At 49.5% G+C, this 25,625-nt stretch overlaps 1 protein-coding gene across 9 annotated transcripts; it reads right to left on the bottom strand.

The window, feature by feature from the left end:
* Positions 1-80: 80 nt before the first annotated feature.
* CMBL (carboxymethylenebutenolidase homolog) lies at positions 81-24,210 on the bottom strand. Of its 9 annotated transcripts, XM_047853141.1 has the most exons (7): positions 21,992-22,160; positions 14,310-14,344; positions 9,952-10,188; positions 8,681-8,788; positions 3,955-4,097; positions 1,847-1,938; positions 81-777 (listed from the first exon to the last, which is right to left on the bottom strand). In XM_047853141.1, the coding sequence occupies exons 3-7, from the start codon at positions 10,164-10,166 to the stop codon at positions 598-600; spliced, it is 738 nt and encodes a 245-aa protein (XP_047709097.1). In that variant the 5' UTR covers positions 10,167-10,188; positions 14,310-14,344; positions 21,992-22,160; the 3' UTR covers positions 81-597. The 9 variants fall into 9 exon arrangements, with proteins under 9 accessions (XP_047709097.1, XP_047709118.1, XP_047709079.1 ...); XM_047853162.1 differs by lacking the exons at positions 14,310-14,344; positions 21,992-22,160 and adding an exon at positions 24,190-24,210; XM_047853123.1 differs by lacking the exon at positions 14,310-14,344.
* Positions 24,211-25,625: the final 1,415 nt, after the last annotated feature.

Here is a 25,625-nt window from a genome sequence, read left to right as displayed (position 1 = left end):
GGAAAATCACTTCCTTGGGAGATGGCCAGATAGTCACTCTAATCCATTGTTCTTTATTAGCTTTTAGAAAAAGCCACACATTCAGAAAGTAAGTTTATTGGCTCAATATAATTAGGTCAACGAAACCCTATTTTAGCTTCAGTATTTCTCACAGTGCAATCCATGAACATGACCGACTCATCCGTATTAAGACAAATGCCCAAGGAAGCTGGGCTTTGAATCTGAGTTTACAATTCATGCTCTTCATGGCTCTGCCACACCCATCGTTTTAAAGAATGTACTTAATGAAGAACCACGAAGTCCATGGCTGAGCTGTCAGCTGGTCCATAAACAGCCCTAGGTTTTTGCTAACAGGATATTAACTCTACCATTCAAATTCTTCAGGTACTGACCTGTTTTTCCCTTAGTGTATGTGTTCAAAATTAAATTGTATCATGCATTAAGATTTCCTACTGCATTTATGTTTGAGATGGAATAATGAATTTCAGGATTCCTGGATTTATTTTATATCAAGATAGTAAAAATTAAACGACCCAAGTATCCCAAAGCAATTTTCTGGATGCGAGCTATTCTGAGAAAGTGTACCCTTGGCCCCTGCTAAACGTACTTGTGCAGCCACTCAATTAAATTCCTTCTTGCCTCGTCAACATAGGGCTTGTCCTCGGCTGAACAATCTTCTCTTTTTCGATGCACGAAGCCATGGGTTTGCCCAGAAAATGTTTTAATTTGATATTCCACTTTGCAGTGTTTTTTCAACTTCTGGGTCAGCCAAGAGACCTGATAATGCGGAAGATTTCATGACAGTATGACTTTAACAATCTGGTAATATTTTCCATTCTCCAAATCCTCTCTGAATGCTCATAAAAGAAGTCTAACATCGGTGCCTTAAGTTCCGTAGCTACTGTGAATTTGTTACTTTTAATTTGACAACTAAGAGTCCTCGGCTCTGGCAAAGGAGAGCATCCCAAGCAATGTAAAAATTCGATGCAATATCAATTTCTTGAAATTAAATTAGTATCTTTTGTGTATCATTCAATATATAATATAATACTCATTCGATATATAACAAAATACTCAATATAGTCAAGCATAAATTGTTTTAAGTTTATATTAATATAGTGTATTAGTTATGAATAATAACAATTTCTAAGCGACTGCTTTTGAACCACAATTTTCTGCTTTTTTCTTATCAACATACTGGGTTTAACACACCCATGTTTTTTTCTTTTCTTTTTTTTTTTTTTTTTTAAAGTAAACTCTATCCCCAACATGGGGCTCGAACTCACGACCCTGAGATCAAGAGTCGCATGCTCCACCGACCGAGCCAGCCGGGATCCCCAACACGCTCATGTCTTTAAGAACACACTTTATCTGAACTCCCGGGTTCCATGTGGGAGGATGGGGAGGCCGAGCTTCTATGCCCAGTAACCAGGCCCCACCAAGAGCACATTCGGAGGATTACAATCCCTAAATTCCCCAATAAAACCCATCTTTAAATTTTTCACGTTGAGAATGTTTGGAGGAACAAATGAACCCTTTGAGACATTTTCCCCGAAAGGTCAAATCATGTCATTAAATACAGAGGTGAGGGACACCTGGGTGGCTCGGTCAGTTAAGCATCAGACTCTTGATTTCAGCTCAGGTCATGATCTCAGGGTTGTGGGATTGAGCCCCGTGTCGGGCTCCGAGCTGAGTGTGAGCCTGCTTGGGATTCTCTCTCCCCCTCCCCTGAGTTCACTCGCTCTCTCTCTCCCTCAAAAAGTAAAAATCGAAACAACAACTGTGGGTGTGCCCACTCCTACAGGAAAATAAGCAAAAAAGAAAATGAGAAAAGATACCGACTTACTTGCTCAAGAGGAATCACAGCATCATTTTCGGCAAAAATGAACAACGTGGGGTTCTTCAAACTGTGCACATCTTCAGAATCCTTGATGATGCCTGGAAATGGGGGACAGGGACACGGGGGTAGGATTTCCACACACGCGCCTCAGAAAACCATGTGGGTTTGGCTTGATTTTTTTTCAAAGTACAATCTGTGCTTTGGGGGTTTTGTTTATTTTCTTTCTAGCAATTCCACGCAAGTGGCCCGACTTTCCTGCTCTCCACCTCCTTCACTGGGTCAGGCCACAAATAACGGAATTAGACCTTGCAGCGGCTTTGCACGCAAAGATACAGAAGCAGCCCCGAAAATGCTCCCTCCTCGTGGGGCACGCCTTCATTTACAAAGAAGTGACGACTCTCCATGACCACCACTGTTCTAGAAGTTTCTCATGGTCCACACAAGCCCCATGGCTTCTGGCCTCAGTATGCCAAGGGGCCCCGTTCATACAGTGTTCCACGGGGTAACCGTGCCCAGACCAGACCACGAGTGTCAAGTCTCAGATGTGCCACCTGGTCCGTCTGCAAAAGTTACCTTTCATCCTTCAGAATCACAGAGCATTTGGTCAGAAGCCTGTCCTGCCTTGGGGACAACCACCGTGGGTGTGCCCCCGCCTACAGGAAAATAAGCAAAAGAGGTACCATATGTTGCCCCTCTAAGAAGAACCGTAGTGTTAAAGGAAAGATTACTATGACACTTGGTAAGGAGGCTGTATTCAAAGGGGACCACCGCACAGGAGGGTGTGAGGGGAGAGAGATCCCTCCGCCCAAATACAAGGACAAGTGGGGATTTACGGCCAAGGAGCAGGGTGGCAGTGGGCAGAAAATTACGAAGAGGAAACACTGGGGTAAGACGGATTCTGGCCAGGTGATAGGACAGGGTTCTTGCTGACAAGAGACGGAAGGCGGGGTGTGAGGAACTTGGACAGACATCAAAAGTAGGGGGTTCTCTCTGAACTGCCCCAGTGGGCCAATGTCAGAGCCCGGTCAGGGCCTCCTCGGAAGGCAGACTCACCGTGGAGCCTGACTCGAGCTTGGTGCAGGACAGGGTCCCAGTCAGTAGGGAGAAAATAATGGAAATCTTCTGTTTCCATTTCCTGCGGGAGCCCAGAGAGCCTCCCCTCAACCTGGAACTCGTCTCTAGAAGCAGAGAGCCACAGGACAGATGGCCACGCTCTGTTAAGGCCACACTGTGTGGCTGGACCGAGGTTTGACGCCCTGGAGTCCCGCCGGGCGCTGGCAGCTCGTGCAGTGTGCAACAGCGGCCAGCAGGGGGTGCTGGCGAGGCGTCCACCAGGCTATTTCACACCAGGGCACCGAACGGCCCGGAACAGCCAGCCCCCTCTGCACAGCGGCAGCTGACAACTGACTATTAACTTTGGGGTAAGTTACTATTTAAAGGGTTTTTTTTTTTCTTGCTAAAAGCAAAAATGCCACAGCAAGAAACCATTAATCCAAATAAGAATCCTTTGTGTAACTGTACAATATACTATCATGAAAGAAAGCCAAATTGCCTTCCACATCTTTTCTTTTTTTAACATTTTTATGGTCCGAATGCTTCTACACTGTGAACTTAGTATGCCATTTCTATATAGAGATGGAATGTTCTTATCTCATTGCTATCATACGTGCGGTTGGTTTGGCTACAATGTTTATGCTGCTGCTTACATTTTAGAGTCGCTTTTCCTTTTCTTTCCTTCCTTTATATTGTGTGCGTGTGTGTGTGTGTGTGTCTGTGTATGTGCGGTTGAAAATAACTGCTATCTTGGAAAAATACCTTCACAGATGTTCCTCGTAAAGAATATTGTTTGATATTCACCATTATCACAGAAATAAATGTGACCCCCTTCATCCTCGGTGAAGAAATTGAGACCTCGGGTTAGGTGACTCCTCTGGTTACTGCATTACCAACCTCCACCTCCACGCTCACATTTTTAAAGCCAGTTCCCTCAAGACGGGCCATCTCTGCACAGCTGGGTCTACGCTGCTCCCCGAACCGTTAGTTTGGGAAGAGGCTCCCGGGTGTCCCTCAACCACTCCTGTTCCCATCACGTAAAATGCACAAGGCAGATTTACCGTAGACGGACACCCCTGCCCTGAATTCTGGGTATTTCATCATCACGTGATGGACAGCCACTCCGCCCCAGCAGAATCCCACGACGCCGATTTTCTGAGCGTGACACTGCTGTTTCAGAAACCTCAAGACAGCATCGACCTCTCTAGAACAGAAAGTTATCCAAGAATCAACAGATTCGGATCACTTATATGTGGAACCTAAGAAGCCAAACTCAGAGAAACACAGAGCAGAGTGGGTACCGGAGGTGGGGCGTGGGGGAGAGACTGGACAGATGACATTAACTTCCAGTTAGAGGATTAACAAGCCTGGGGGTATAAGGTGCAGCCAGTGACCTCAGTGAGCAATACTGTGTGATAGACTTGAAGGCTGCTAAAAGGGTAGACCTTAAATGTTCTCGCCATGAAAAAGAAACGGCAACTATGTGACAGGACCGGGTGTGGGCTAAGGCTATGGTGCAGATCCTTTTGCAGTATATAAATGTACTAAATGAGCACATTGTACACCTTAAACTTATACAACATTGTGTGTCAATTATATTTCAATAAAATAGGGGCGGGGTGGTGGCGGGGGAGGCAACAGTGAAACACACACACACACACACACACAATCAAGAGGGATTTTGTGAGCCCCCTGGGGAGTGAGCTGGACAGCAAGTGCTGTACCAACAGTAACAGGGGCTTCGGCATCCGCTGTTCCTTGACGTTCTGAGATTTCCTACTTTCGTCCTGCCTGAGTGACGCACATCCCCCCACCCGTCTCCCCACGGGTCTCCCTTCGGAGCCCAGCCTCCTCCAACCACCTGTCAGGGCTGCCAGAGGGCTCTCAGCAAACCACACATCAGACCAGCTCGCATGCCAGCTGGAAGCAGAGTTCTGGCTTTCCGCAGCCTCCGGATAAAGGCCAAAGGCCAAAGCACCACTCCTAAGGCCTGATCCCAAGATCCACCCCCAGCGAGCACCCCGGCCCGCCCTCCTCTGGCAGGCACGGGCCGCAACTGGGCGGCTCCCCAAACTCTGTAACTTGGCACGTTCACCCCTTCAGCTAACATCCCAACTCAGCACCTCCGGACTCCTCCCTCCGGTGTCCCCAAAGAGCAGAGGGGGGATTTGGAAAGCCACCAGGACTATTTAAGCCAGGAGAGGACCAAGAATAGTGGCCCAGTCTGGTAAATGGCTCATTTGCAAATTGATTGTTTGGAACTCTGCGTTTTCAACTAAAAGCAATACACCCAAACGGAGGCAGGGCTGCAAGGCCAGCCAGAAAGTCCTGCTTGATCTGATAAGGAAGAATTGTGATTTACAAGTTAGAAAAAGAAAAAGAAAGCCATCCCATTGCACTTCCTCCTTCCTTTCTCCTTTAGTCATAGCATACCCTTGAGCACATTTAAATACGTGAATCATAACACTGCGTGCAGTTACTTTCATAATGTTAGCAGAAATTAAGTATTTCTGCAAACTGAAATGGAACAAGCAATGGTTTTTGACATTTGGGGCTTTAGGTTTTCCTTCAATGCTTTGATCGCAAGAATAACTGCCTTGGGGCGCGCGGGTGACTCAGTTGGTTAAGCGTCCAACTTCAGCTCAGGTCATGATCTCTCGGTCGGTGGGTTGGAGACCCGCGCATCAGTCTCTGTGCTGACGGCTCAGAGCCTGGAGCCTGCTTCAGATTCTGTGTGTGTGTCTCTCCCTCTGCCCCTTCTCAGCTCACACTCTGTCTCTCTCTCTCTCAAAATTAAATAAACAATAATGATAATTTAAAAAAAAGAACTGCCTTCATTGGAGGGAACAAGAAAGAGGCCATTTCCATAAAAATACTGTAACTCGAGTGAACAGGCCTTTGCTCATGCTGCTCTGAATGTGTTCCCTACTTTTCTGGGAGCACCAAAGTTTAGCCTTGGATGAACCTCTCCCCCAACCCATGCTTGATTCTTATACCTTGGGAACTCTGCCCTAGGTTCCAGGAGTGAAGTATGTGGGTCAGGCTGACCACCAGAGTATAGCAATCTCCTGGCCACAGTGATTGGTTGAAGGATGGACCTGTGACTGAGTCATAACCATCAGGGCAAAATGAGAATTTTACTGGCTTGCGGGAAAAGAGACCAATGGAGGGGCTGGAGCTGCGGCAGCCATCTTGCCACCCAGAGGCAAAAGCTGCCTGAGAATGAAGCCAGTGCACAGGATGTGGAGTGGAGACACGTTGAGAAGGCAAGTCCTGGGGATACTTTCTGCACTGCGAACCAACCCCTGCTTGAAGCCAGAAACGACCTCTTCTCAGTTCTATAAACCAAAATATCCCATGACTATGTAAACAGTAAGCATTCAAGATGGGTTTTCTGTTACTTGCAAACAAAAGACACTTGACCAGACACAAGGGTTTCAGTCTCCTTTCAAAGTCAGTGTTTCTGTTTAATGTCTCATTTTTATTTAGGGGCGCCTGGCTGGCTTAGTCGGTTAAGCGTCCAACTTCAGCTCAGGTCATGATCTCATAGTTCATGAGTTTGAGCCCCACATCAAGCTCTGTGCTGACAGCTCAGAGCCTGGAGCCTGCTTCGGATTCTGTGTCTCCCTCTCTCTCTCTCTCTGTTCCTCCCCTGATCGCACTCTGTCTCTCTCTCTCTCGAAATAAACATTTAAAAAAAAAATTTTTTTTTAAGTGCATAGCTCTCCTTTTCCCCTGTGGCAGAGTCCCACAGGCCTGCTCCCACACCTGCCAGAAACGACCCCTCTGCTTTGTGCTCACGAATGGAAGGCAGGCCCACACAGCCAACCTCCCCCACCCCGGCCCCACATGCAAAGCTGAATCTCTGCATTCACATCCCAGCCTCTTGTGCTTCTAATTCTCATTTGCTCTGAACGTCTTGCTTCCTTTTGTTTTTCTTGGGGTTTCAGGTTGAGGTTGCAGGTCCCCCAGGAGGGACTTGGGAAAGGTAAGCATGCAGGGGAGTTATTCCAGGAATCTCAGGGCCAGCACTGCGGGAGAGGAGGGAAGAAGTGGGGTCTGCACGGGAGAACCTAGCAGTGGCAAGCTCCACGCAGGCCTCAGACAGTTCCCCAGGGGAGCCTGGAGCGCCCTGGCCCCTGGAGGTGCCCCTGACTTGAGGTGGGGGAGCCAGGCCTTCATCCCAGGGAGACTCCTCAGGATGGGGCAGAGAAAGACAAGGCAGGTGACATCCGGAGGCCATCCCAAGGACAGTGAGGGACTGGACGACGACTTTGTTAACACAGCCCGGGTGCTGGGCCACGCCTGCCGGGAGCTCCCAAGGCAGCGGGCAGCACCCCCCACGCCCCACTAGCTGCACAGAGAGTCTCCTAGGATGACCCTGGCCTGAGCCACAACGCGCTGCCACCCTGCACAGGCCCCTAAAAGAAGGTGGCCCAGTGAGTGCGGGGAGTGAGGCAGGGCCGGGGAAGCAGGAAGGGGCACTCAGCAGGACCCAAGGCCCCTTGGGGCTACGGGCACAGGTCTGCTTGGGGTCCACCAGCCCAGTGGAAGGAGGGGCCAACTCTGGAGGGCACTCTGGTGATAGAAGAAAAGAACAGACAGTCCTAGGGACCCAGAGGCCACAGGCAGAGGACCACATTATTAGTTCCGCCAAGCTGGGCTGGGGGAGCAGTTTATCAAAACCAAAGCTCGGGGTGCCTGGGTGGCTCAGTCGGTTGAGCGTCCGACTTCGGCTCAGGTCATGATCTCACAGCTCGTGAGTTTGAGCCCCACGTCGGGCTCTGTGCTGACAGCTCGGAGCCTGGAGCCTGCTTCGGATTCTGTGTCTCCCTCTCTCTCTGCCCCTAACCCACTCGCATTCTGTCTCTGTCTCTCTCAAAAATAAACAAACATTAAAAAAAAAATTAAAAAAAAAAAAAAAAAACAAGGCTCAGGTGCACGGTGGGAGAAAGTCAGGTGACAGGGAAGGACGGCTTTCAGGACAACTGGCCAAGGTGACAGTCAAGGCTGGTGGTGGGGAAGCTCCTTTGCCTTGGGCTCACATTTACTTGCTCAGGAGGAACTGGGCATCAGAGAACAATCCTGCCCCTCTCCCCCTCCACACTGAGTCCAGACAGAAGAGGGTGTGTGACTGGCAGCTGGGAGGTCTGGTCCTTGCTTCTGGACTCCTGGAGCTAATTTCCTAAAAGGCTGAGATCCTGGGGGATCCCCCGCTTTCCCTCTCAATGCTCCCCGGGTCCTGGCACAATGGCAGTCTAGCCCTGGCGTAAAGACCCAAAGTCTCGGGGCGGGGGTGGAGGGGGGAAGCAGGGGCAGGTCTCGGCTCGGGGGAGGAGACGGCCCTTCGGGTTTCCAACCAGCTGAGCGGTAATGGAGCCGAGGCTGGTGTTGGCTCTGGCGTCTTTTCTCTCCCCGTTGTCTCAACTGGTTCTGCAGCCAGGACAGGAAGGAAGGAACGTCCACCCTGTGGACCCCGAAAGCCCCCTTGTCAAGGGAAATCGTACCGCCCGCAAAGCAGCACCTCCGCAAAGTTCCCCTGGCATCAGTGCCATGAAGTTTCTGGAAGGAGGAAGCAGACGAGCCTGCTGGCACCGCAGGAGCCCTTGCCGGGACCTCACCTCCAGGGACACACTCTGTGCTGCACGAAAGCATGTGTCCATGGAAGTCCTGCCACAGGGGAGGGAGGGTGGGCGCCCCAGTGGTGATGTCACACGCGCTTCTCTGCTCTCCAGGGGCCCTGGGGGGGGGGGAGGAGGGGGAGCACAAACACGGGTGATAACTTACCTGTCGATCTTTCTGGCGTCTCTTGTTTTCAACCAGTCCGGGAAGGTGGACCAGTCCCCAGAAGGCTGCCAGGGTTCTTGCCCCACAAAGAAGTCTGGAAGGATGGCTCTGCAAAAAAGGGACGTCGACTGACCTTCACTTTGGAGCTGGCGGCACTCGGTATTTGCTTACACTCATGAAGACCCGGGCTACGAGGGAGATTCTGCTTCAGAGGAAAAGAAAAGTGGTGCCCACGAGAGCCAGCTTTGATCACATCCGAGAGGCCAGCTGGCACCGGGCCACACCACTTGGGATTTCACAAGCGTAGGTGCACGGCCTCTGACGGCCGCCTGCAGCCCAGCCCATCCAAGATGACGAGGCAGTCGGACAGGGCGCCCTCCCCACGAGACTGATGGCACAGGATGGAGACCCGAGAGGCATGGGCCCGGGAGGGGCAGGGTGGTGAGCGCAGGGGTGTCCCCGACCCCCTGGAGGAGTCGCAACGCTCAGCTGGCCTTTCGAGTTAGCCTCCGGTCAGAGGGTACATCTGGGGAGCGTGTCCAGTCACCATGACTAAGCAGTTTTCCCCCGCCCCCTGCCCGGAGGGGACGGTCTACTGCAGGTTCTGAAATGGGCCACGCAGAGAAAACAAGCCAGTCCACTGCGTCCGCGGACACCCCCCCCCCCCCATCCCGTCAACCCCGGAGGGTGGGTCAACACAGCTTTGGCCAGAAACCTGCTTCCGAAAATAAAGGTCATCGCCAGGGATGGAGGAGCTGTGCTTCCTTCCCGGCATCGAAGGAACCCTGAAGCCTGGGTCAGAAGAATCCAAGTTCAAGTCCCAGTCGGCCCTGTAACCTTAACAGGTCGCTTACCCACTTTTAGCCTCATTTTCTTGACCTGAAGAAGAGACTGCACCCTGCTCTGCCCAACCTCAGGGGGTCGTTTTGAAGGAGAGAGGACTTGTACGCCTGTGAGGGGGCTTTGTAGATCACAGGCGGCTTTGCTCATTTTTCATGTTCTGTCTCCACCCAAAGGACCCCGTTGGGCAACAGAAACCCCAGCCCCGGGCAGCCTGCTGGCCGGACTGGGCTGGGAGCGGAGGGAGCGGTGGCCTCCAGGTGCTGTTTTAGGTTCGTGTGATTCACATTCCCCATCTACCTGTGCCCAGCGAGACAAGGACGTCGACAGCTTAGCGCACGGTCAGGGTGTTGTGGTTTTGTTTTCCCTGAAGGGAGCAAGATAGATCACAGAGGTTTCCATGAAGTGAAGAAACAGAACCGCATACATACGTGTATCCATTTCCCGCGATCATGTCAGTCATGTATCTGCTATTGGGCAACTGCCAGCCAAATATGTCTTGAATGACGATCACAGCCTTGCCCGTGTCGAAGGGGGGTTTGGTGACATAAGCCTTGATGTGCTCGACTTGAACTTCGCGCCCCATCCCTCCATACTCTATCTTATGGCCAATGTCACACGGACAAGGATGAGCCTCGTTAGCCATTGGAGATATTTAAGTTGGGCTACTGAGAGAGAAACATGCATTAGGATCTGAATGGTGCAAATCCAAAGATTGTACGCAGTAAGTAAATTAAAATCAAGAGCACAAAAAATGGGGCGCCTGGGTGGCTCAGTCGGTTAAGCGGCCGACTTCAGCTCAGGTCACGATCTCGCGGTTCGTGGGTTCAAGCCCCGCGTTGGGTTCCGTGCTGACAGCTCGGAGCCTGGAGCCCGCTTCGGATTCTGTCTCTGGCTCTCTCTGCCTCTCCCCTGCTCTCTCTCTCTCTCTGTCTCTCTCAAAAATAAGATAAACATTTAAAAAAGAGTGCAAAAAATAATTAAGTTTAACTCTACATATCGTGTATTTATGGAGGAAATCACTGATAACCTGGGATTTTAGCAGCGTGGCAGATTAGAGCTAACAGGAATCCACTCCCATTACAAACACTCAAAATACCTAAGTAAATGTAACCAACGGATAAAAATTAAAATGGGAACTCATAGGAAAAGAAGGGATTGGAGAGGATTGGATTAGCCAGGATTGCAGAGGAGACCTGAAGCCAGGATCGGCTTGGCATGAGCAGACACTGAGGGAGCCCAGAGATACCGGGGAGAAGGCTAAACCCAGGAACGAGCTCTAACACCACCCGATGCTTAGGATGTGTCCAGTGAGGCCTCTGGACCCCACAAGATAGGGATCCATGGCTGACACCCCATGCAGTGTCAGAGCCCCAAAAGGTTTATATTTAGTGGGGAACGTAAAAACAAAAAACAATAACAAAAGAAAAAAAAAGAAAATTCTACCAACCAGGACTAAGACTGTGATTAGAAAACCCAGAGAAGGTAAAAATAACCCCCCAAATGTCCCCCCAAATGTCCACTGTCCTTTCAAAGTAGGATTACCTAGACTATGACATTTAACCCAATAACTGACCCTGGGCAGTGAAATCCCTGGGCACCAGCAGAAGCAGAAGCAAACCTACTCAGAGCAAGACGTTCCCAATCCAGGACAAAAAACGCCACCCACTGGGGCGGCTGGGTGGCTGTCGAGCATCAGGCTTCGGCTCAGGTCATGATCTTGCGGTTCGTGGGTTCAAGCCCCACATCAGGCTTGCTGCTGTCAGCACAGAGCCTGCTTTGGAACCTCTGTCTCCCTCTCTCTGCCCCTCCCCTGCTTGTGCGCTCTCGCTCTCTCTCTCTCTCTCTCTCTCTCAAAAATAAATAAACATTAAAAAAAAAATAAAAAACACCACCCACTGAAGAGGGCCAATAAAGCCCCTGACAGTGGCTAGGATCTGGATAGAATTTGCAGGGAAAGCCAACTGAGGCAAAGAAAGACAGGAGGATGAGGGGTTTTGCCTGAGCAACTGTCTTTAAATGAGAAGGAGGACACGTGGGAAGAGCAGGTTTGAAGAGGTCAGGACTTAATGCGGAGCCCGGGAAGTCTGAAATGTCTGTTCCAAAAGTTCCGTGGACCGCGCAGAACAGCAAGTTTGGGGCAGGGGTCCAAGCCGGAAGTACAAACTTGATACAGTGTGGTCAGCCTACACAGCCAAGCCTCATTTTTTGCCGCTTCCATGCACGTGAAGTTGCCTAGTCACAAAACTTACTTGCAACTCCAAAATCAATACTTGCAGTAATACTGCGACCATCCACGGACTTTTGTAAAGCACTGAAAAATCTGAGTCACCCACATGCACGGTCCCGGCCAAGGTCGAACAAGGCAACGCCCCGCCTTCCCATATCAGCCCTCATGCTGTAAACAAGTATCCTTTTCGCTTTCTATTTAGCGCCACATCTTTTGCATTTTTGTGCTTTTTGGTGGCGATTGCGGTGTTTAAAGAATGGACTCCATGCACAGTAGTGAAGAGCTGTCTAGTAACAGGGCACGAAGGCTATGATGTGCCTACAAAGATAACGTGTGCAGTAGACAAGCTTAGTTCAGGCACACATTACACCTGTTGACTGCGAGTTCAATGGTAATGAATCACCTATGTATTAAATGAGGTGTCTCTACACAGAAACACACAAAAAACTAGGCTATGCATTGATCAGTCGACAGAAACATGACCAGAGGTTCATAGAACCCTACCTGTACTTCCTCTTGGAACCATGGTTCAGTATTTGCTAGTTCAGTGTCCCTGTGACTTTATAGAACGTAACCACGTTCTAGGGCTGACCCTTGAACCACACAGGTTTGAACTGCACGGTCCACTTACACGTGGATTTTTTTTTTCCAATAAATTCAGCACAGGACTGCAAATGTATTTTCTCTTTTTTTATGATGTTTTTGCCATTTTCTTTTCACTAGCTCACTTCATTGTAAGACTACAGTGTACAACGCACAGAGCATGCACCCTCTGTGTTCATCAACCGTTTATGTTACCAGAAAAGCTTCCGATCAACAGCAGACTATAAGGAACTACATTTCTGAGGGGGTCAAAAGTTACATGCAGATTTTTTGACTGCACAGGGGTCCATGCCCCTAACCCCCCCCCCCCACTCCGATGTGGTTCAAAGTCAACTATACTGTAAATAACGAGAATCAGCAGTACATAGTATTGGAAACCTCGAGCGTGAATGGCATGATTAAAGGAATGATTAGATAAGAAGAGATAAGGAAGAAGAAGGATCTAGAAGAGCGAGCGAGCCCTGGGGCCTTCACCATTAAAAGCACTGGGGAAAGAGTAAGCCTGAGAATATAAACAGTCAGAAGGGAAGAACCCCCCATTCACGAGCCTGGAGCCACATGAAGACAAGTTTTCAAGGAGGGAGACTGTAGACACCGGCATTCTGCAAGAGGGGTGGCCACAGGGCTCAGCAGCGTGGACGTCAGGGTGGTCTCCACGAGAACAGGTCTGGTGGCCATGACGGCAAACGGGCTTGGGGGAAAACGAGAGGAGAGCACCTGACGGCGTGAACACAGAAGTTCTTCAAGGCTTTTACCAGAAAGAGGGGCAAAGAGAGCGAGCAGACGGAGGGAAGGGAGAGCAACAGGTCTTTATTTTTTAACGGAAGAAATGTTAGTACATTTACAGGTGGATGAGAACGGGTGCCTCACAGAGGAAAACAAAGCAAAACCAGCCCACCCACGGTGCCAGGTGATGAGGGACACAAAGGCAAGAGAAACGTAGCTTAAATTTCCTGACAGCTTGCAGCCCACTGACACCTGACACGTAAGAGCGTGACCTTCCTCAAGGAACTCACCGCTGCCTAGTGCCTTAATGTTCACTTTAATTAAAGACTAAAAGTGACCTTGGGGGCGCCTGGATGGCTCAGTTGGTTAAGCATCTGACTCTTGCTTTGAGCTCATCAGGTCATATGATCTCACAGTGTGCGAGTTCGAGCCCCGCGTTGGGCTCTGCACGGACTCTCTCTCTCTCTCTCTCTCTCTCTGCCCCTCCCCTGCGTGTGCTGTCTCTCTCTCTCTCTCTCAAAATAAATGAATAAACATGAAAAAACAAAAAGCCTAAAAGTAAGCTTATCTTAACAGCAGCTAGCCCCTCAAGGTCCTGAAAGCCTTGATTCCAAGTTCCTTAGGGACTTCCGCTCTCCCTAACTACCACTAATTAAAAAGTACACAACCAGTCCCTCCTCACAACCCCAGGGCAGCTCTTTCTGCCCACAGGGCCTGTCCCCATGCTATAATAAGGTCACCTTTCTGCACCAAAATTCTTTCTTAGCTGTTTGCTCACAAACCCTAGAGCTAGGTGAGCTAGGGGAGGGGGGCTGGGGTCAGCCCAGGGAGGAGACCACCCACCTTCCTTGGAAGCGTGGATGGGTCCTCCTCGGTCCCAGGAGGGGAGGCGGAGGAGGGGTGGGTGACAGCGGGGCAGGGGACCGAGGACGCTCCGCGCATCTGCTCAGAAAACTGAGAACAGAGTCAGGGTGAGAGCAGGGGGGGAGGGGACAAAAGAAGTGGGAAAATGAAGGACCAGGGAACTGTACACGGTCCTTGAGGCCATGTGCCTCCAGCCAGGTCCAGGATGGTGGTTTGAGGTTGGCAGCGAGATGCAGCAGAACAGACCAGGCTCTGGAGGTCACTACGGGGCAGGCGGATCCACGGTGAACAGGCAGACCCGAGGTGGAAAGACGGACTGGCCAATGAAGGGGCGTAAGATGCGACGAGATCACTTTGGATCCCTACCTGCCACGTCGCTGCCCTGCCAGATGGTTAGAAACCTGAGTAGAAAAGCGAAAGTCATCTGTTGGAAGAAAATAAAGGGGAACACCTTTTCCTTGAATCTTGGAGCAAGGCAGCATTTCTTCATTAGACCCAAAAACATGAACCATAAAGAAAAAGGTTAATAAATTTCACTAAGTACATATCAGTCTGCTCGAGCTGCCATAACAAAATACCACAGGCCGGGCAGCTGACACAACAGAAATGTGTTTCTCACCGTTCCGGGGGCTGGAAGTCAAAGGTCAGGGTGCCAGCAAGGTGGGGCTCTGAGGGGGACTCTCCTCACTTGTGGACAGCCGCCTTCTCGCTGTGTCCCCACACGCAAGCTTTCTGGCCTCTTCTTAGAAGAGCACGAATCCCGCCATGGGGCCCCACCCTCATGACCTCATCTCAACCTGATCGGCCAAGGCCCCACCTGCAAATACCGTCACATTGGGGGTTAGGGCATCCACCTATGAACTCTGGGGACACACAGTGCAACCCACAGCGGTAGGTGACTGTAAAAACCACTTATAAGACAACTGGGGGAGACTGAACTGGTTGGATGTCTCGTGATATTGAGAGTTACTGTCAACGGACTGGTGGGCAAGGGCCAGATACGACTATCAAAGTGATGGTTTTGTGTGTGTGTATCTGTATCTTTTATAGCCACCTGCTGATGTATATACCGATGAAACAGCCAGACATCTAGGATGTGCTTCAAAACAGCCCAGGGGCTGGTGGAGGTGGGGAAGAGATATTATTATTTGAGATATTATTCTCAAAGCAGAAGATTTAGTATCCAGATAACATACAGGGAAAATCCGTATAAATCAACAAGGAAAAGACAAACCCAAGAGATAAATGCTCCAAAGATCTGAACAGGCAACTCACAAAACGGTGCCCCTGAGTGGCACCCAGACCTCCGAAAAGACATTCAACCTCACTGGTATTTAAGAAATTATACTATTTTGTACCTAAGAAAGACACTATTTTGCATCAGCTTGGCAACAAGGTCTGTTAACACCAAGAGTTGGTGACCATACAGGGAAAGAGGAAGGAACGTGAGCTGATACAAACTCAAAATACAAACTCTGGTGAGACAGGCTACTTTGGTCTGGTAAGGTCTGGCAAAGTCAAAGATAAAGACACCTGCAACCCAGAAATGCCACAGCTGGGTGTACTCCCTAGAGAGATTTACACCTGTGTGTATGAGCTCGTGGTGAGGACAGAAGGCGTGTTCCTGGCGGCAATAACCGGAAGCAATCGAATTGACCTTCAGGAGGAAAACAGGGTCAACTGCGATTTAGTCGTTACTGTGGGCTGAGTTGTGTCCCCTCAAAAGGTATGTTCAAGTTCTAACTCCCAGAACTTATGAATGTGCCCTTATTTGGAAATAGAGCTTTGTAGAGGTAATCAAGTTAAGATGAGGTCATACTGGATTAGGGTGGCCACTGCCCCTAATTTTGGAAATTTGGCTACAGCAACACACAGGGGAGAAGGCCCCACAGAGACATAGGTGGAGACTGGAGTATCTACCAGCCAAGCAACACCAAGGATGGCCGGGCACCATCAGAAGCTGGGAGAGAAGCAAGGAAGGCTCCCCCTCTGTAGGTCCATAGAAAGCACAGCCCCGCTGACACCTTCACTGCAGACTTCTGGCCTCCAGAACCGTGAGAGAATAAATTTCTGTTGTCCTGGGACACCTGGCTGGCCCAGCGTGGAGACCGTGCAACTCTTAACTCTCGGCATTGTGAGTTCGAGCCCCATGCTGGGTGTAGAGATGGCTTAAGAATAAAAAAAACCTTTAGAAAAATATTCTGTTGTCTTAAGCGACCCAGTTTGTGGTAATTTGTTACGGCCACCCCAGGAAACAAATAGATTCATAACTACTCCGTGAATAAACTACACGTGTATTTACCGATATAAATCTTAGAAACATAATGCTACATAAAAAGACAATGTCCTTTTTGATGCTAAATAAAGACTAATAACCCAAAATAGTACTTATTTCATTAATAAATATCCTGTAGTAAAAGTGTGATGCATGGGAATAAAACACACCACGATTAGCCAGTGGTTACTAACAAGGGAGAAAGGATGGGGATAGCTGGCTTTAACCGCATTTGTTACATTCAACTTCCTAAGAAAGTTGTTTTTTGGGTTTTTTTTAAGATTTTTATTTTTGAGTAATCCCTACACCCAACATGGGGCTCAAACTTACAACCCCAAGACCAAGAGTCACATGCTGTACCGACTAAGACAGCCAGGAGCCCCAGAAAGTTTTGATTAAGGACAAAATGTTCCAATTGTTTTGCGTGGGTCACACGAATATGGGTGGCTGTTAGATTATTTCCTATGCTTTCCAGAATATTCTGGAAGGCAAATAACTTACATTTTAAGGAAACACATATTAAGAGCTGGTCTTTTGCTCAAAGAAGATTTGAATCTATTCCCCACGGTTTTGTTTTCACAAGCTAGGTTATGAAACTATTATTAGCAAGAGAAGTCACAACAATCCAGCACCAAGAGCGGTAAATTTTACGTCCAATGCGCTATTTGTTGACAGCCGATTCCTTACGCTGATTGCTTACCTGGATTGTCCTATGGGGACGTGGAGACCACGAAAAATCCTAGCCGTTCCAAAGGGGCCTCAAGCCTGAATCTTTTTACTTTATCTTCAATTGATACCCACGTTTTTTTTAAGTTTATTTTTATGTATTTTGAGAGAGACAGAGAGCAAGTGGGGGGGGGGGGGCAGAGAGACCGAGGGAGACAGAGAATCCCAAGCAGGCTCCACTCCTCAGCGCAGAGCCCGATGCAGGGCTTGAACTCACAAACCGTGAGATCATGACCTGAGCCGAAATCAGGAGTCAGACACAACTGACTGAGCCACCCAGGTGCCCCCAATTAATACGCACTTTCCAGAAGGAATGTTTATGGCCAGGAGAGCCACTGTCTGGATGCATCCTACGCAAGCAGACAGTGGCAGGGAGAGGCCTGGGTGTGGAAGGCGGGACTCCGGCCAGACCCCTCATGTAGCAGAGTAGTGCATTGTGTGTCCTGGGCCAAGGCCACGGGGCAGGGAAGCTGGTTTCCATGGACAGCGCCGCTGTGGCCCCCCTGTGGCCCCCCTGTGGCTCCCAGGGAAAGCGCCTGGGGGAGCACACCCAGGCGGGCCCCACTGACAGGAGGACACTAAAAGTCCTCTACAGCCCTTCCAGGATTCTGCCTCTGCCCCCTCCCTCCCCCAAATGATACATTTGTTAAAGGATAATTTTCACAAGGAAAGGAAAACCACGACTCTCATGCAGATTTACAAAAATGAACACGTGAAGGATTTTACTTCTCTAAGAAGAAGGAACGAGGCAGATGTGAGAACTGGTTCGAAGGAAAAAAGAAAAGAGCACGAATGCATACGGACGACAGCACAGCTGAAATTGCAGGACAGAAAACGGAGTTTTCCGCAGGAGGGAGGAAGCCATGAATCCCACCACACAGGACAGAATTTACTAACATGTTGGTTACCGGCCACTTACAAAGAAGGAGTTGCAGCGGCTCAAAGACCACGGGCCGGGAAGGATGCCCCACGGATGACCGAGGTTTTCTACAGAAACACGAAGTTCCTTCTGCATGACCTTCACCGTGAGGTCATTCTGCGTGAGCGACGGTGCTGCGCTTTCCGCCTACTTAGGGACGGGACAGGGGGTCTGACGTGGACGGTGGGGGGCTTATAAAATGTGTCAAGAAGGGCTTTTCTGGGGCACCTGGCTGGCTCTGTCACGGAGTACACGACTCTTGGCCTTGGGGTTGTGAGTTTGAGCCCCATGCTGGTGTAGAGATAACTTAAAAATAAAATCTTAGAAGAAGGAGGAAGGAGGACAGAGGACGGAGGACAGAGGAAAGGAGGAAGGAGGAAAGGAGGAAGGAGGAGGAAGGAGGAAGGAGGAGGAAGGAGGAAGGAGGAGGAAGGAGGAAGGAGGAAAGGAGGAGGGAGGAGGGAGGAGGGAGGAGGGAGGAGGGAGGAGGAAGGAGGAAAGGAGGAAAGGAGGAAGGAGGAAGGAGGGGGAAGGAGGAAGGAGGAGGAAGGAGGAGGAAGGAGGAGGAAGGAGGAAGGAGGAAGGAGGAAGGAGGAAGGAGGAGGAAGGAGGAGGAAGGAGGAGGAAGGAGGAGGAAGGAGGAAGGAGGAAAGGAGGAAGGAGGAGGGAGGAGGAAGGAGGAAGGAGGAAGGAGGAGGAAGGAGGAAGGAGGAAAGGAGGAGGGAGGAGGGAGGAGGGAGGAGGAAGGAGGAAGGAGGAGGAAGGAGGAAGGAGGAAGGAGGAAGGAGGAAGGAGGAAAGGAGGAAGGAGGAAGGAGGAAGGAGGAAAGGAGGAAAGGAGGAAGGAGGAAGGAGGAAGGAGGAAGGAGGAAGGAGGAAGGAGGAAAGGAGGAAGGAGGAGGAGAGGAAGAGCTTTCCTGCATCATGACAGGTGGGCTTGGCAAAACTCACCGGCCACCTCGAGACCAGATCCGTGGTCTCCACTAGGGAAGCCTCTGAACTCAGAACCCTCCTCATGGTGCCAAGGATAACTGAGACGCACCCCTGCACAGGAGAGCCTGACTCGCACCTTCTTTGGCGAGGCCACACTGGCCGGCAGCGCTAATGCTCATGATCCGCCCATGACATTCACCCAAGATGCCACCAGCATGTGACTGATCTCAAGGCTCACTCTCCCACAGTGACTTTTACGGCCCCTTAACCAACCTTCTCTCCCTCACCAAGCTCCGCTGACCTCTCTTCTCAAACAGGCCTGTGTGGGGCTTCTGGATGCATCTCTGCTGTGCCTAGTTTCAGTAAGAATCCCGCTAAGTCAGTTTCACAGAATCCCTGACCCTTGATATCTGATCTGGTTGCTCATCGTCCACCCCCTCACCCCCAGGCGATGTCTGATCTCTCTGGCTCGTCTCCTGCAAGAACCCTGTTAGGTCGGTTTATCCAGAACCCCCATCCCCTGTGATGTTTCCTCTTAGTCATTTTCCATCCACTGACCCCCACCACCCCACTCCCTGGCTATAAATCCTCACTTTTCTTTGCTATTTCCAGGGTTGAGCCCAATCTCTCTCCCCCACTGTAAAACCCCACTGCGGTGGACCCTACACCTATCCCAAAGGTCCTGAATAAGGTCTGCCTTCCGTTCCTTGACAAATGCCATGAATGAATGATTTGTTCTTCAGCCCCCTGCAGCCCTGCTTCACGCACCAAGCACCTCCACAATATCACAAGTCAAGACCCATGGGGATCACTGGTGCCTGTTTGATGCCAATTCCAAGGAGCTAACATGTCCTGCCTTACCTCCTTTTTTTTTCCATTTCTTTTTTTTTTTTTTTTTAAGTGAGTTAACATACGATGTAGTCTTGGTTTCAGGAGTAGAACCCAGTGATTCATCGCTTACGTAGGCCACCCAGGGCTCATCCCTAAAAGTGCCCTCCTGAATGCCCATCACCCATTTCAGCAAATGGTGCTGGGAGAACCGGACCACTTTCTTACACCAGACACAAAAATAAACTCAAAATGGATGAAAGACCTCAATGTGAGACAGGAAACCAACAAAACCCTACGAGAGAAAACAGGTAGCAACCTCTTTAACCTTGGCCACAGCAGCTGCTGAACTATTGGGACCCCATCAGGATAAAAGCTCCCGCCCCTTCCCCTAACATGAACCTTCCTGAGGCATTCCTTTGCCCCATGTATACCTGTCCTTCTTGATTTCTCTTTTGAATCAGTTATAAAAGCTGCCTGGTTCCTTCTTTAATAAATAAAATAGAATCTTTAACACATGCTCATTTAAAAAAAAAAAATGTTAAGTAATCTCTCTACATCCAACGTGGGACTCGAACTCACAAGCCCGAGATCAAGAGTTGCATGCTCTACCGACTGAGCCGGCCAGGCACCCCAACACTGGGTTCACTGGGTAAACACTGCAGGAACTTGCTTGGCAACTGAGTTTTGATCTTGCAGCTGGGAAAGCAGGGCCCTACTTACCCACAGATGATTCTACCAACTTCAACAACTCCAGATCTATTTGTCCTCAATCATGCTTCTATTTTCCATAGGGGACAGGTCTAGACAGCATTGATTAGAAAGGTAGATGTGATGAGGACCCACCGGCCTGCAAACAAGCCTATCACATGGCTGCCTTTGGCTTCTCTCAGGCTGTTCTGAGGCCTGGACAGCATGTCCCCAGACACCTGTGGGGCTCACTTCTGACCACCTTATTTGAAATGGGCTTTGAAAACATCAGCTTATATCTTCCATCAGCAAGGAGGCCTGATCGCAGTCCCCTATGTCAGCAAGGCCTAGGAGAGGAGACACTTTCGCCTGCCAACCCACACGGCTGAGTGGGTGACCCGTGCGGTCCTTCTTGGCAACATGCACTGGGTACTGAGCACCAAAGATGCCATGATGCTAGACCCACGGTCTCCTCTCTAGACTCAGTAGTACCCACCCTAAGGAAATACTGCCAAATGGGGATAATAATTTTTTTTTTTTTTTTTTTGGAGACAGAGAGAGAGCGAGAGAGAGAGCACACACACAGCAGGGGCAGGGGCAGAGAGATGAAGAGAGAGAAAACCCCAAGCAGGCTCCACACTGTCAGCGCAGAGCCCGATGCGGGGCTTGACCTCACGAACCTCGAGATCATGACCTGAGCTGAAATCAAGAGTCCGACACTTAACCAACCGAGTCACCCAGGTGCCCCCCATAATGATTTTTTGAAGCCCGCATCCCTCTTGTCAGTTCAGATGAAAGGATGAAACACCAGAGGTCATATCTACCCAAGGCACAGCCAGACCAGCCAAGGAACAAAAAGGCCTAGGCTCAAGGGATACGAATGCTTGCTTCAATTTCTAACATAAGAAATAAAGATATTTTCCAGATTCCAAGCCCCTTGAAATGGAAAAGACCTCCGGGGCACCAGATGAAGTGGCACCAGGTCACCTGCTAGTAGGACCTCATGGGCCTCTAATCAAAGGTGTCCACCTTCTCACAAGACCTCTTCCCCCAAATTTTGCCCTTAAAAACCCTCATGCAAGCCATCCGAGAGTTCTGGACTTTTGAGCATTAGCTCCCCCCGGTCTCCTGGGGGGCCACACCAATAAATCGCCTATTTTTCTCCTCTGCAAAAGCTTGATGTCGATTGGTACTGGCTTGCAGCACTTGGAAAGGGGGGGGGGGGGCAAACTCTCCTTTGGTTTGGTTACATTTTGATGCAAATAGGCTCATCTTCCCCACGGGTTTATACTGGCAAAAACCACACAACTGAAACGCCCAACTTGTAAGACAATAATTACAAACAGTATTCCATTCGAAGGCATGGAAGAAAGGCTCCGGACACAGCGTTCTATGGAAAAAATAAATAACGAGTTTCTGCACAGCACGATTGCAGCTACGTTTTTGGCAGAGCTGGCTGAACAGGACAGGAAAACATACCCAAGTGGGCCGGCCCAGGTTGCTTTTCTGCGGTGATAATGTCCTGCTGCTTTGGGAAAAGGTTTGGGAAAAGGGCTTTTTGGTCGGCTCAGGACCTGTGCGCAGGGCAGACTTGCTCGAGCTGCTGCAAACACTCGCGCCGAGTTAGCGCGGCGCCGGGCCGCGCGCGTTCCCGCGCGCCCGCGGAGAGCGCACCTACCTGTCCGCCGCCGGAAGCCTGGGTTCTCCCCGCGCCGAGGCTGCCCGCCGGGCCCCGGGGACGGTCGGGGCAGGCGGAGGGGAGGCGCCTCCCGCCGGGACGGAAGTGGACGCGCGGTGACGGAGGGCGGCGGATCCCCACGGGCCAGTGGCTGCCCGGGATTCCAGGCCTCCCGGGAAGGCCGGGGCTGGGGGGGGGGGGGGGGGGGGGGGCTCGGAGCGTATGGGGGTGGGGGAGGGGGGTGAGGAGGGCAGTGGGGGAGGGGCGGGGGTGGGAGGGAAGAGTGGGGGAGGAGGCGGGGGCGGGGGAGGAAAGCCAAAAGCAGGGAGACAGCCGGCCTGTGAAATTTACGAGAGTGCCTGGCTCCTAGGGCCTGGGACTTCCCTGTTGTAAATCTAAATTAGGCTGTTTTTAAAAATAAGTCGTTACCGGGCGCCTGGGCGGCTCAGTTGGTGTGTGGCCCACTTTATGGGACGTAGGCTCAGGTCATGGTCTCACAGTTCGTGAGTTCGAGACCTGTATTGGGCTCTGTGCTCTCAGCATACAGCCTGCTTCAGACCCTCTGTCCTCCCCTCTCTCTCGCTGCCCTCCCTAGCCCCCCCCCCCCCCCCCAAATAAAGAAACATTTAAAAAAATAAAATAGCGGCGCCTGGGTGGCTCAGTCGGTTAAGGGTCCGACTTCGGCTCAGGTCATGATCTTGCAGTTCGTGGATTCCAGCCCCACATCGGGCTTTGTGCTGACAGCTCAGAGCCCGGAGCCTGCTAAGGATTCTGTGTCTCCCTCTCTCTCTCTCTCTGCCCCTCCCCAGCTCCTGCTCTGTCTCTGTCTCTCTCAAAATTAAATAAACATTAAAAAATTGTTTTAATTAAAAATAACTTGTTGCATACTTCTAGTTGCCCCCACTGTGTTATATCTGGTCATCTAAAGTTATCATAACCAATTCAGCTGGCTCCAAAGAAGGTTAAAGAACAGGAAGAAATGTGCATTTGGAAACTAAGTGACGGTGGAGAAAATACCAGCTTCCTGAGGCCACAAGAATTTGACCACAAATCTTAAGACCCGGAACATAGAACCTTATTAATTTAGATGCTTCTAATTGGAAAATGTGCGAATCCAGATAAAAGAGGACTTAGATCTTTCCCGCCAGAAAGATGGCAAATCGGTAAGATAAAAAGACAACAGGAGTAAGGTTTGTGAGACCGACAACAGGACTGTTCAAGGGTCATTTTCAGACGGGTGAAATCATGATGTCACACAGATGTAAAAATGACGTGTTACAGATTTTGTGCCACTCATTAATTAATGAGGAAGACAGGCAGATATTAAAACCAGTTCAAAAAAAGAGTCAACGGGTGTTGTATGTAAGCCAACTTGACAATAAATTATATTCATAAAAAATAATAATAAAAAAATAAAAACCTTTTGTTAAAAGAGTCAAAGCACACACATTTATATGGAATTTAAAAAAATGTTGAAAGGCAAGTGCAAAGGAAAGCAAATTGGCTTTTTTCCACAGGATGGGGACAAAGGGCAATGACACAAGACACAGCCTGCTCATCTACTATTCACCTGTAATTACACGAGTGTCAAATGTCTCCAAGGCATTGAAAGATGAGACTCAGCCTGGAAGGCATCTTCTAGACAAGCATAGGTTTCCATCAAAACACAAAATTGTTTCTATAAGACTGTTTTTAAGCATCTTCCAGCATCTTGGAAGTACTATTTACATGGAAAGACTAGATACGACTAATTACATGTCATTTTTCTCTATTTGCTAATGTAGTTTCCCCAAGCATCGTTACTAACTTCTTATTTAATAACACTGTTGTTAAAATGAGACAGTTCATCATTGCAAGACTCTGTGCCTTGCTAGAACTTGCTGGCTCAGGGTGAAATTTATTCATGTACTTTAAAGCTAAAAAAAAAAAAAAAAAGTTTCCTCCCAATCAGTCTCAATTGGCAAAATGTGCTGTACATTCAAATTTTATGAGCCACCCCTATATTATGAAACATGCCTCTGCCACAGCATTTAAAAGCAATTTATTCCTACCATCTTGCCTATTTTCCTAAACGTATGTAGCAGATCCTTCCTACACTCTACTCATTGTCTTAAGTTACACCTTCTGCTTGAGCCGGGGTGGACCCCTGCCTTCTTATGGCTTTCCCACCTTGGGGAGAAGGCTGCCCTCTGTCTTACCATTTATGCAAATCATCCCCGGTTCTTAGAACTCTTCTCCAGGAAGTTTGCTTCAGTGCTGCAACTCTTTTAATATTCTCTCCTCTGCATTCCTCAAGAACTATTCCTTCGGCATTTTGTACCACAAACACAGTCACTGGTCAAGCATCACCGTCTAGCTGAAGAAAGCCTTGTTTACTCAAATGTAGCAGCCAGAGGTTTATCAAGACACAGGCTCTGCTTGTCCCTCCTGTCATTTTCCTTAACCCAAAGACATGTCCCTTCTCTTTGGATTTGGTCGCCCTAACTATAAAATGAGAATCAAGTGGGTAGCAAAACCACTTGTTTGTTTGTTTTTTTTTTAAAGATTTTTTTTTTCAACGTTTATTTATTTTTGGGACAGAGAGAGACAGAGCATGAACGGGGGAGGGGCAGAGAGAGAGGGAGACACAGAATCAGAAACAGGCTCCAGGCTCTGAGCCATCAGCCCAGAGCCCGACGCGGGGCTCAAACTCCCGGACCTCGAGATCGTGACCTGGCTGAAGTCGGACACTTAACCGACTGCGCCACACAGGCGCCCCGCAAAACCACTTGTTGACCTATCATCAAAACCACTTAAGAAACTTGTAAAGGAAATACAGATGTCCCGGGCCCAGACCTGCTGAACCAGAATCTTCATAAGTGGCACCGGGGAATTTGTATTTCAAAAAAGCTTCCCAGGTGACTCTTAGAATGGACGAAATTTAGAACCCAATTGAACTAGATAATCTGTACAAGTCATGTCAGTGTCAGCCTTCCACGGTTCTAGGTTGAAAGATTCAGCAAGAAAAGCCCAGCTGGTGAAAGGCAGGTGCAACTCTCAAGCTGGAATACCCCTGTAGCTCAAACTGGAAACGTACAAGAAGGGATTTCTGGGCAAAGTGCTTAGTCTAGCCAAGAGAACACATCGCCAGACCACCACACCATGGTGGTTACTCTTCCTGTCCTCCCCACTGTTATCCTGCTAGAGATACACTGACTTAGCATCACACAGATCCCTTCATATCCCGGTCTGAAATATGTAGGATCTAATTATTTTACTGCGTTGGGACTTCTCCAAAATAACGGGGAGGGGGCGCCTGGGTGGCTCAGTCGGTTAAGCGTCCGACTTCGGCTCAGGTCATGATCTCACGGTCCGTGAGTTCGAGCCCCGCGTCGGGCTCTGTGCTGCCAGCTCAGAGCCTGGAGCCTGTTTCAGATTCTGTGTCTCCCTCTCTCTGACCCTCCCACATTCATGCTCTGTCTCTCTCTGTCTCAAAAATAAATAAACATTAAAAAAAAAAAAATTCAAAATAACGGGGAGGTATTTTTTTTAACATCTGAATAATTAAAAGCAGTCCGCCGAAGTATTATCTCCAAAAACAAATTGAGGGACAGCCCTAAATATAAATTTTTATTTCTATCCTAAAATGCACAAG

The sequence above is a fragment of the Prionailurus viverrinus genome, chromosome A1 (genome assembly GCF_022837055.1).
Source record: "Prionailurus viverrinus isolate Anna chromosome A1, UM_Priviv_1.0, whole genome shotgun sequence".
NCBI lineage: Eukaryota > Metazoa > Chordata > Mammalia > Carnivora > Felidae > Prionailurus > Prionailurus viverrinus.
This window is presented reverse-complemented; position numbering and strand designations above follow the sequence as displayed.

Bases quoted from the DNA above. Each gene is read 5' to 3' on its own strand.
- CMBL (XM_047853162.1), bottom strand. From the start codon at position 10,166: ATGGCTAACGAGGCTCATCCTTGTCCGTGTGACATTGGCCATAAGATA. The intron at 4,098-8,680 runs GTAAGTTATCAC...TTTCTGTTCTAG, and splicing joins GACGCCAGAAAGATCGACAG to AGAGGTCGATGCTGTCTTGA. The intron at 1,939-3,954 runs GTAAATCTGCCT...CCCCATTTCCAG, and splicing joins GGCAGGGGTGTCCGTCTACG to GCATCATCAAGGATTCTGAA.